The following is a 12720-nucleotide window of genomic DNA, read 5'->3' as shown; positions in this document are numbered from 1 at the left end:
CAGTCCACAGTATGGAGAAAATAAATAGGATTAAAATGCTAAATTACACTTACAGACAATGAATTATGGTTCTCCCTTCCCCTTCTTCGCATTCTTCTTGCCACTTTTCCACTTGAAGAATTAAATTTAAGAATGACCTCTTGGAGCCTGGGACATCTCTATGAGGTGCCCAACTCAGATACTGGAATTGCTGAACCATCAGGTAACCTTCCTGAGGCTAATGAGAAACCAAAAAACAAACCAATTTTATACCCACTGCAGACAATACAATGAAGTTTCAAAAGAATGAGAGGCTATATTAAAATCGGTGAAAAGTTTATGGCAGGCTAGTTTTCTAGTTCATCAGGCAGGATAGTAGAAAGTATGGTGACTCAAAATTTTACTCTGCAATTACAAAAGTATGAAGATGAGTTGGTTTGCAATGTAGGTTAAGTCATATCTCAGCTTGCATTGGTGCTACGGAAAAAAAAGTATTCTTCAAAAATATTGTTTATTTATCACCTTTGAATAGCCAGCCATCTCACATAGTGAATCCAAGAAAAACGTTTGCAATTATTTAGTCAAATTTCTATAAACAAATCCTGGTCCAAAGGGCTTTATTGTTGCGGGTGGGGGAATCCATTTTTGTCAGAGAACATGTAGCTCAATTACCAATGCCACAGATTAATTTTAGGAAAATTAATTAATTTAGGAAAATTTAGATGCAAAGCAAAATATTCAAAGTTTTTCATCTTTTCAAAACTCCTGTAAAAAAGTTTAGGCTGGCAGATAGTAAAATATTGTGGCCTTTTAATGCAGAAATAATCTGATTCTTAGCAATTCTAATTATTACAGAAATCTTTTCCTTTCTCTTTTCTTGCAAACCCCTATACCATCTGAGGAAAGTTTGAAAAAAATTCTGGAGATAAGATGAGGGGATTTCCAGGGAAAAGAACAGCTGCTAGAATTAAATCAAATGCAATGTTTTCAGTTCAAGGTTGCAGTTTTTTGATCTGATATGCTCATTGTACCTGTTGGAGACATGATTTTTCTTTTTAGAGTCAAGCTAGGTCTTCAACCTAAGGAAAATACCCACTTGAGTTAAGGAGATTGGGTGGCTTACAATGCCTCCTGAACTTAAAATGAGTATGTTCCAGGGCCTTTGTGGTTATGGAACAAGATCAAGAAAAGGCAAGTTTCTTGAAATGGCTGCTAACAGGTCCAGCAACGATGATATAGCTAAAAGAACTTGAATTGTAGGAGTTGAGGTCCACGTGTCTTAAAGTTACCACAAAGTTGAGAAACGCTACCATACAGTAAGGTTTTATTTTTTATTAAAGTCATTTAATTTTTATAAACATGTTTTTCTGGATATGGAAGTCTATTATAATAGATCAGTAAACATGCCTTACCCTTGTTAAATTGCATATCCTGAAAATTCTGTTGATTACATCACACTCCATTGAACAGGACATGCACTCAACCTGAATAGGACCATATCTCAGCATTCCTTCCTCTGGCCAATATTGTGGACATCCCTATGTGATATTAAATAAATGTATGTAAACATTTAAGTAGCTTTAGACATGGTGCTAAATCACCATACATCGCGGTGTCTTCTAAGTAAGAGATCAGAATCATGACAGCTTAATCATTATGCAAATACAACAATGCAAGATTGGAAAAAATGTTCACATTTTTGCATGGTAAAGCAGTTTTTAATTATCCAACTCTTCTATTAATTGTAACTGTTGATGGAGCTCACAGTTCTTATGCTTAATTAAACTGACTCACATCTGGAAGGAGGGCAACAGGTTCACTATATGAAACCTCATCTTCTTCTTAGCAGTCTCTTTTACATTAAATATTTTTTATTTAGCAGTACAGAATATCTATTAGCCAGCAAGGGTGTGAATTGATAATAATATGCCTGGACCAATTTGATAGCATGACAAACAGCCCAATTTACTTTGGGCTAATATGGAGACTTTCCAGTTGAATTGGGGACTCAAATGCAAATCTTAGCTCAGTTGGCTAAGATTAAAAAATCATAGCTTTTTTCTTTTTATTTGTTACCTTGCTGTATTGCAGATTAATTCGCTAATGAATCTTTGTGCAAGAACAGTATCTGGATCTTCTAAAATAGGAAACAGGTATCGCCTAAAGCATAACCAGTGGGGCACTGTTACAAAAAAAATTACATAATGGAGATGGCCCCAGTTTAGAAACTTGAAACATTAAAAAAATTAATAGTAAAGGTTTTTGTATCACAGAGTACAGAGATGTGACCGTGATGAGAGACTTTTCTGCTTATTTACTTACTTCCTTCTTTTCTTCCCTCCTTTCCTCCCTACTTCTACTTATTTATTTTAAATGCCCAGTATCAATATCATTTACATATCCCTAGGACAGAAACCTATAAATATCAGAAGAATAGCTCAGGGTATAGAGTGTGCATAAATTTTAAAGCATGTAGCAATAGCACTTAAACTTAAACTTATATACCGCTTTACAGTGATTTACAGCCCTCTCTAAGTGGTTTACAGAGTCAGCATGTTGCCCCCAACAATCAGGGTCCTCATTTTACTGATCTCAGAAGGATGGAAGGCTGAGTCAACCTTGAGTTGTTGAGTATTGAACCCTTGGCAGTCAGCAGAATTAACCTGCAGTGGAGGTGGTATTCGGCAGGTTCTGACCAGTTCTGGAGAACCGGTAGCAGAAATTTGGAGTAGTTTGGAGAACCAGCAAATACCACCTCTGACTGGAGCTTTTACAGTAACCTTCTCCTGCTACACCCATCAAGCCACACCCACAGAACCAGTAGTAAAAAAAATTGAATGCTACCACTGCTGCAGTAGTAAATTCGAACTACTGTGTCACTATGGCTCCTATGCTCAACTAAGGCTAGAGATGGAAAATCCAGTAAACAGAGTGAATGGTGGATGTGATGGAACAAAAAAATTATAGTTGAGACAAAACAATTGAATGTCAAGTACTTTCTGACACAATACCAACTGCTATAGCGAGATACCAAAATCCAAGAAATCAAAATCTTTTCCAGAAAATCAAACTTTTCCTGTTCCTAGGAAAGAGTATCAGTAAATAATACCGAATGACAGAACAAAAGTTTGATACATTCAGCATTGCTTCATGAAAATTTATGACTGAAGTCTTAGCAAAATCATTTAATAGGAGTAAAAGTTAGCAAAGTAAAATCTTAATTCTGGATAGTGTGGATCATATTTCTTATGTGAAATATTTCCCTGAAATAGCGGACTAGTTTGTTATATCCAAAGTAGTTTTCATGAAATAGTTAACCTTATATTATTTGTGGCAAATTAGTCCATCAATTAATGTCATTTGCCTTGTATATTTGCCTTATACAAATAACACAAACAGTTGCAAATAAAATAAATAATTTGTGACTCAGGAATAATGGATGCCCTCCTCTTCGTGGGCTGTTAAATCTAGATTTCATTGTGCCCTTCTTTCCTACTCTTCTTACATACAAGTAGTGTCTGTTACTTCACAAAATCATGGAGAAATGTATAACTATCTATTGACATGATTTCTGTTTGCTTATTAATCTCAAATAATAATGAAAACCTCAGAAAGGATCATGTACAGATCATGGTCTAGATTTGACCCTCTTCTGACTCTGTCTGAATGGGCCTGCTTCAGTCTGGAATTCAATTGAATTCAATGCATATTCCTATTGGCTAGTTAGTTACATTATAATTATACTTTATAATCATGTTTGTGGATTTAGGACCTAAAAGTATATCCATTTATGTAAAAGACGTTCCTTCTAATTCACTATAGGTAGCCAAGCATTCTCAGAAACGCTTTGGATTTTAATGTGAACACATGTTCCTTTTCTATTTATCTATATATCTACATCTAAAGACCTCTAAATGTGAGAGGCAGTTTGGTTCAGTGGTTAAGGCACAAGACTAGAAATTAAGAGATTGTGAGTTCTATTTTCGCCTAAGGCATGAAAGCTGGCTGAGGGAAAATGGCTTTGGGCCAGCCACTTTCCCTCAGCCCTTGACGGCAGGGTCAGGTGACAAGTTGGTTGGTCAATTCCTGTTACAACCAATGGATCAACACTCAGTTGATAAAAACAAAAGCACCCGCAGGAAAATACTAATTATAAAAAGGAATATTTATCTAAATCTGTATAAGGAAGACACATGAGTCTATGTATGTTATGTTGTGTGTGTGTGTGTATTCACAGCGGTGTTAAACTCAAGGCCCATGGGCTGGATCTGGCCCATGGGGTGCTTAGATCTGGCCTGTGGGGGCCATCCTGGAGACAGCAAAGGACTGACCTGTGTGGCCTATGCCAGTGAAAATGGAGCTGGGGAGGGTTGCATGTGGCCCTCCCCAGCTCTATTTTTCCTGGAAGAGGGTTGTAGGAGGCCATCGCAGCTTGAAATGGAGCTTGGGAGCCCATTTTCACTGGCAGAGCATTTGGGCCACCACAGGAAACATGAGTGACATCGAGCTGGCCACACCCACATTGGTCATGCCCACCCTGGCCCCCCAAGGTCAAACACAACCCTCATGCGGCCCTCAATGAAATTGAGTTTGACACCCGTGATATACAGTATAACTGTATCTATGTGGAAGCCATCTGTAGTACAGATGTTTATGCAATGTACCATATACAGAAGATCAATACCATTTCAGACTGAATCTGAGTGAAATTTTCTACTGAAAAAAAAAAAAAGGTCAGCCTTTTTAAGGTGGATTGCACAAACTTTTTCAACATCAAGATCTTACTTGCGCTAAATCAACTTCATTTAACATCACGAGAGAGGTACAGCCATAATCGTAGACTAGTCTCCAGAAATCCTTCACAGTGTTCGGCAGAGGATGCTGAGTGACAATGAAAGCAGCAGGTTGTCTGTAGCTCTGTATTTAAAAATAGATAAAATACAAATAAAAAAGAAATGCAGGCAACAATATCTCCCTCGTCAAATAAACATATAAATTTTACACAACCACTGCACCACTCTCCAGATTGAGCAACAGAATAATATCAAAACAGACAATATATTAACTCCTTTCATTTTGAGGAGCATGGGACCAGGAAATAAAAAATTAAATCTTGGCCAGAACTAAGGAGCTTCTTAGTTTTTGCTTTCACTTTAGTTTACTTCTTTATCTTGGAGAAAAAGAGCATGATGGATTTATTTTTTTTGTCCTCATGATAGATCTTAAGGCAGAATGACCTTGACCATGAACAGTTGCTAGCTTTTTTTTTAGAGTTATGCTGGGTGTCAACAGGGGGATTAATGAGTTAGTTTGTTTAAGCTAACTGAGAATTGGATTATGGGGATGATTGGTGTATATGAGAAACTGTGAACGTGAGCATGTGCTCCTATTACTTCCTTCTGCATCCTTTCTCTTTATGTAGCAGAAGAATTAGTTATCTAGGGCAGGGGTTCCCCTCCCCGGTCCATGGACCAGTAGCGGTCCATACAAACAAATGAAGCCCCATCCACGGGATGCAGGCAGCATGCAAAACCACACCTCCTCCGGTCCTTGGAAAAACCTTTCTCCATGGGACCGGTCCCTGGTGCCCAAAAAGTTGGGGCTTGCTGATCTAGGAGAAGGAGGTAATAGGAGTAAAAGGAAATTTTAAAAGTTACAGTAGCTTCTGGGAGATAAATGCTGCCAGTTGACTTTTGCCTACCTACCTACTGTACTTTCCCACTGACTGGTATAAAGGATTGAGTCAGCTGGTCTAATCACCACTATCAAACCTCTTGGAAGGAAAGATGAAAAGATAAATAGGGAGTTCTTCCTAGGATCGATCATTGAAGCTACATTGCCCAGAGGCAAATAGTATAAAAGAATGAGACATGCCTAACTCATGCTTCTCTTTAAACCAGGGGTCCCCAAACTATGCTGGCTGAGGAATTCTGGGAGTTGAAGTCCACAAGTCTTAAAGTTGCCAAGTTTGGAGACCTCTGCTCTAGACACTATTATAGGCTCTGGTTTCCATGCTGTACTGCCAAGAAAAGTTAAAGAAATCTGAACTCCCACTTTTCCTTGCTTCTGACTTTTTGAAAAAGCTCAGAAGGGATCTGCAAGCAGCAGGCTGAGAGAGAGCTCTTCTTTCTGTTCTTTTGGATTTTTCTAACTTCTTCTGAAGGGAAAGGACATTTGTTCAGAAGGGCTTTTCAAGGCTAAGATCATTCGGGATACTTCTTGTTTTTTATTTTTTTTTAATAACAACTGTATAAACACTAATGAATTAATTAGAATGTGGAAAATAACTGTTTTGGTTTTTAGGTGTACGTAACCATGAGTCATTTGGCAGGTTGGAAGTGATCGTTTCCTCAAAATACAAGATCACTTACTGGCTGCATTAAAGTATAAAAATATCCAAGGTCTCCTATCATTTCTCCTCAGCAATTTTCAACTCTAAAAAACTTGTAATATTCATAATGTCAGAAAAATCAGTATATTGCTGCACATCAGAATAAGTATGAATTAATCTTTTTTTCCAAGTACCAATAATTCTATTGCATATTTCTCATCTAGTCAAGGAAAATAGTCACTTACATCCATAAGGGCAGCATTGATGTAATTGCTGCTCTCGCCATCAATAGTAATTAAGAAAGGCAGACATCTGTCAGGTGGCAGCATATCCATAAAGCGGTTTTTGTCATGATTTCTTGGCAAACATGCTATGCTGCAGTCTTCGGCTTGCAGCCGAGGAGTCACAGAATTCAGGGTCTACAAGGCAAAAGAAATATTTATTTTGACATTGTGTACCTAACTCAAAGAGGTTTGGGCATAAGGGATACAGGCAAGGTGACAATATTGAAAGCCACAAAGAAAGCAAAAGCACATTTACTTCTGTTTAGTCAGGAGTAAGGGATGAGAATCTGCATATACAGAATTGGAAATCATCATGTAAAATTCATGCCCTGTATTTTACACTTATCTAAAATGCAAAAATTGCTCCTGATAGGCCAAAAGTCATCCACGTTCAAATGAATTGGCAGGCTATAGTGATTACAATCACACAGTGATATTCCCCATATGCAGACATGAAAGAACACCATGACAGAAGAGGACAATGCATTATGAATCTGACACAGGAGGTACAAAACATTCTGTATTTTCAAAAGCAAAGAAATGGTGTTTTTAAAGTGACATCAACCAACGGATGTACCTGGAATTCATCTTTAAGATGTGAAGAGTTTGTCTGAGAGTCTATTCGAATCATGTCAAAATATGCAGCTTTAAATTCACAGACTGGGATGGCAGTTTCTCCACATAAGCAGGCTTCCAGGATGGCATCATGAATAAAGATATACTGTTCCTGCCAGAGAAAGAACAGAAGAAGTTTGGGGATCCTACAGTTGGACAGATCATTTAGGTCACCGAATCCAACCTCTTGCTCAGTACAGGAGTACAAATTACAGCATTCTCAGCACCTAGTTGATGTGTAGTGCCACTTGAAAGCATCTAATAAAAGAAAGTCCACCACCTCTCCAGCTAAGTCTATTGAGCTGATTTTATTGGCTAGGATGTTTTTTATTGGCTAGGATGTTTTTTTCTAACATTTCGTAAGATGTCTTAATTATTGAATCCAGAAATGGTTCTTAAAGGAATGAAATCTCTCCTAACCCCATTAACACCCTTATTCAAGAAAGCTTAAAAAGACAATTTGCATCTCGCTTACCTAAGCTAAGAAACAGTGCTGTGTAATTTTAAAGTAATATTCAGTCAAAAAGTATACATTTTAAAGAATGGCAAATTTTTAATCCCAACAATACTTAACGGCAAAATTAAAGAAATAATGTTGGGGAATGGTTATGTTTTTGCTCACATCTATGAAAAATAATAACATACCACCAACACTTTGTTGGTATGCCATATTTGTATAAAGTTGTATGCTTGAAAGTACAGATAGCCCTCAACTTGCAACCATTTGTTCAGTGACTGTTCAAAGTTACAATGGCACTGAAAAAAGTGACTTATTGCCGTTTTTCACACTGAGATATTTGCAGCATCCCCATCATCATGTGATCAAAATTCAGGTGCTTGACAACTGGCATATATTTATGACACTGTCCTAGGGTTATTTATTGCATTGTCTTAGGATTACATGATCACCATTTATAACCTTTGCAGCCAGTTTCTGACAAGTAAAGTCAATGGGAAAAGCCAAATTCACTTAACAGCCACATGATTCACTTAACACACTGCAATGATTCGCTTAACAACTGTGGCAAAAATATCACTCATTCACTTAACCACTGTTTTGCTTTGCAATAGACGTTTTGGGCTCCACTGTGGTTGTAAGTCGATGATTACCTGCATATATTTTTATTTTAAAAATGACAATGTCATGTCATGACCAGCAATGGCAGAGTGTGTTAGAAATAGAAAAATTTCCCTTTTGGGACGTCCCTCCCGACGCCGGCAAAGTAGAGAAAAGGACAGAACAAATTGGAAAGAGTGGATGAGCACTTAAAGACTGTGAGTAAGGAAATTAAAGATTCCCTGGTGTATTTAGAAATGGACAAGGCTGCAATGTATCTAAGATTCCAAAATATAGTGGAATCAAAAGAAGATGACTTAGATCAGGTGATGGAGGAAATCTTGGCAGAAGTACTGGAAAGAGACAAAGATGAGATTTTGAAAGAGTTGGATGAAGTCCATACAGTAAGTACTAATTATGCAAGATGACACAAATGCCCAAGAGAAGTGCATGTACGTTTTGCAAGAAGAAAGGTCCAGGACATTACACACAAAATATCAAGAGACAAAACAATTAAGTATAAGGACAAAGAAATCTCAGTTCTTAAACAAATCCCAAGAAGAGTTAGAGAAGCAAGACGAAATTACAAATCCCTGGTGGCCCAATTAAATTGAAAAGGTATTATGTTTAAATGGCTTGTCCCAGAAGGGATGTTAATTACTTGGGGGGAAAGAAAAATTAAAGTAGACTCTTTAGAAAAAGCCTAAGATTTCTATGAAATACTGGTAGGCTCTGAAGAGCAGAACAGCAAAGACGAATCAGAACCAAAATCCCAAGAAGACCAAGAGCATCAAAAGAAGGGACAGAAGACCCCAGAAAAATTTAAAAATAACCAGCAACAACAGAAGAAAAAGAAGAAAGCAAGGCACAGTATAAACCACAAGCAGAACTTGGAGTTGCTACAAGGCAAAGAGCGAGAATTAATTAGACTTAAACATTCAAGAAGAATAAGACCAATCAAAAATAAAGAAGAAAAACAAGAAGTAAGAAAAATCATCTAGTAACAACAAAAAGAGAAAGGCACAAAGAGAAACTGGAGCAGTCATGAGACAAAGAGCGAAACAAAATTAAGTAATGGAAGAAGAAAGGAAAATATTGTCAATTAACATAAATGGTCTAAATTCTATGATAAAAAGGAAAAGGACAACAGCCAAATTAATTAAGCAAAATGCTGACATAGTATGCCTATAAGAAACCCATATAAAGAAATCACATGAAAAATATTTAGAATGCCCGAAATTAGGGAAGCTATTTACTGCATCGGCAGCTGCGGGTAAAAAAAAAAAGGGATAGCAGTGTATGTGAAAGAGGACATGAAAGCAGAGTTAATATGGTCGGATCCTGATGGAAGAATTCTGGTTTTGCAGATCTGGATTAATGCTATTCCCAACCCTTTAGTGGTAATTTATGCCCAAATGGAGAGCAAAAAGAGTTTTTTAAATATTTATATGAAAAATTAGTAGGATTGGAAAAAAGAAATATTTGTATCATAGGGGACTTTAACGCTATTGCAGATTACCAAAAAGACCACAGTATAGGAGGAAGAAACAGAAAAAGAGAGCTTCCAAAAATATGTATGGAAATGATGAGGGAGTTAGATTTGATTGATATATGGAGAAGGTTAAACCCTTGAGAAAAAACAATTTACATTCTATTCAAACCCGCACCAAATATGGACACAAATTGACATGGCATGGATGAATGGGGAAATAGCAAATGAAATAAAAGGGATTGAAATTCTACCCAATACATGGGCAGACTACAATCCAATTCACATAATCTGGAAAGGTAGAAAAAAAACCCAGGAAAAGGTGGACATTAAACATGCATTTAATTAGAGAAAAAGAATATACAAATAAACTTAAGGAGGAATTAAACTGTTTCTTAAAGGAAAATAACAATGGAGCAACTATGAAACAAAACGAAGGCAGTAATAAGAGGTATAACAATCTCTTATAATGCCAAGAGGAATAAAGAAAAATATGCCCAGCAAAATAAACTACAACAAAAATTAAAGAATTAGAAATTCAATTACAAAATACCCCAAACGTTTCAAGATTGCAAAACAATAATTAAACACAAATTGAATTGAATTGAAAAAGAGAGAATGATTATAAATTTGAATAGAACTAGACAAACTTATTTTGAGCATGCTAATAAGCCAGGAAGATGGTTGTCCTATAGACTTAAAAAAGGGAAGGAAAAAAGATTGATTTACCAATTAATAGATGGAAATGGAGATACACAGCAGGGGTTAGAACAGAAAAAAGAAATTGCCCATAAGTATTTTGAAGATTTATATAAAAAGGAGGAGATCAATGAGGATAGGATAAGAAACTATCTAGATAAAATGAAGGATAAAGTAATCGGGGAAGAGATGAAAGAATTATTAAACAAAGATATTACTTGGTCTGAATTGAAAACAGCAATAGAGAATCAGAAAAATAGTAAATCTCTGGGACCAGATGGGATCCCAGGGAAACTATACAAGGCAATAGGAGAACTAATAGGATCCCTTATGGTGGAAATTTTTAATGATGTCCTATGGGCAGCCAGAATGCCGGACTCATGGAGGGGGGCATTGATTTCACTGATCCCGAAGGAAGACTTGGACCCCTGATATATACAAAACTACAGGCCAATTTCCTTGTTAAATATGGACTATAAAATATTCACTTCTATTGTTGCAAACAGATTAAAAAGAATTTTGATTGACCTGATACACCAAGACCAAAATGGATTTCTCCTGAACAGTCAAATCAGGAATAATTTAAGAATAGTACTAGATGTTCTGGAATTTTATGAAGCCCACCCTGAGAAACAAATAGCCTTTATGTTTTTAGATGCACAGAAGGCCTTCGATAATTTGAATTGAATTTAATCCAAAGAATTTATAACATGAATTTAGGCACCAAATTTGAAAATATTATAACCACTATTTACACCATACAACAGGCGAATATTACGATAAATGCGGAATATAACCGCCCAGTAAAAATAGAGAAAGGAGTCAGACAGGGTTGCCCACTCTCACCCCTGCTCTAACATTATTAACATATATTAGACAGAATCCAGACATAAAAGAACTAAAGGTTAAGAAAGAATATAAGCTGCAAGCATTTGCATATGACATGTTTTTTTTTTTTTATTGAAGAGCCAATTGAAAGAGGACAAAAATTGATGAACAAGTTAGAACAATTTGGAGTAGTTGCAGGATTAAAAATTAATAGAAAGAAAATGAAATTAATGACTAAAAATCTAACAGGAAAACAGAAGTTAGAATTAGAAAAGGTCATGGGATTTCAACTGATAAAGAAAGTTAAATACTTAGGAATATGGCTGACAGCACATTGCAAAACACTAACTACGACAAACTATTGCAACAGGTAAAGAAGGATTTAGAAACATGGGGTAAACTGAAACTTTCACAATTAGGTAGAATTGTAATGATTAAAATGTCTATTCTTTTAAAATTTATTTATATATTTCAGACGATATCAATTAAAGTATACAAAAAGTATTTTGAAGAACTTAAAATAATCACAAAATTCATTTGGCAAAGGAAAAAACCAAGGATAAATTTAAAGGCAATGCAAGATATGAAGAGCAGGGGAGGGATGGCCCTTCCAAATTGGAAGCTGTACTATAGTGCGGCCTCCTTAGTATGGTTGAAGTAATGGGTGAACGTAACAAACAAGAGAATGTTAGTTTTAGAAGGCCATGATCTACAGAGGGGGTGACATGCTTTCCTATGGGATATCGGGAAAACCACCCAGAAATACTTTCACAGACACTTAATTAGAGATGTATTATTGACTAACTGGAAGAAAATAAGGAGAAAACATTATTTAAAGATACCAATCTGGATTCCAACAATGGAAGCAATTATCCACCCAAATAACTTGGATATTAGTAAGATGATTATACAAGGACTTATTGGATGTGCAAGGAAATTTGAAATTGTGGCAAGATTTTCAGGACCAGGGAGTACAAATTGACAGATGGGCATATCTTCAAGTACAGAGTAGATACAAACAGGATAAGAAAGAATTTGGAATCAATAATAAACTTCAGCAACTAGACAAAATTCTATTAGGCCTAGACAAAAAAAAATATAACAAAATTTTATAATTACCTACTAGAGGCAGAATTAGAGGAAGAAATTGTCAAAGGGAATATGATAGCCTGGAGTAGGAATATAAGACGTAGTATCACTTTAATAGAATGGCAGAAGGTATGGAGTAGAAATAATAAAATCACAAAATTGGCAGCCTACAAGGAAAATGCCTATAAGATGTTTTACAGATGGAACAGTCCTCCCTCGAGATTAGCGAAAATGCACCCCAACATGAGTCTGAATTGCTGGAAATGTAAAAAAAAGGAGGGAACTTTCTTCCATATGTGGTGGTCTTGCATAGAGGCACAAAAATATTGGCAGAAAATTAGAAAATGGT

At 36.2% G+C, this 12720-nt stretch overlaps 1 protein-coding gene across 26 annotated transcripts in view; it reads right to left on the bottom strand.

The window, feature by feature from the left end:
* PTPRK (protein tyrosine phosphatase receptor type K) overlaps positions 1-12720 on the bottom strand; it is a 390148-nt gene that overhangs the window by 6231 nt on the left and 371197 nt on the right. For all 26 annotated transcript variants that reach the window (XM_087941283.1, XM_087941299.1, XM_087941305.1 and 23 more), the window contains 5 exons: positions 7172-7321; positions 6556-6729; positions 4765-4896; positions 1392-1517; positions 54-217 (listed from right to left, as the gene is read on the bottom strand). In XM_087941283.1, coding sequence (XP_087797409.1) covers positions 54-217; positions 1392-1517; positions 4765-4896; positions 6556-6729; positions 7172-7321 — 746 coding nt within the window. The remainder of the gene's footprint in view (positions 1-53; positions 218-1391; positions 1518-4764; positions 4897-6555; positions 6730-7171; positions 7322-12720) is intronic.

The sequence above is a fragment of the Pseudonaja textilis genome, chromosome 1, assembly GCF_049901715.1.
Source record: "Pseudonaja textilis isolate UNSWEBS1 chromosome 1, rPseTex1.2, whole genome shotgun sequence".
Lineage (NCBI taxonomy): Eukaryota > Metazoa > Chordata > Lepidosauria > Squamata > Elapidae > Pseudonaja > Pseudonaja textilis.
Note: the sequence above shows the minus strand (reverse complement) of the source record. Positions and strands in the feature narration are given on the sequence as shown.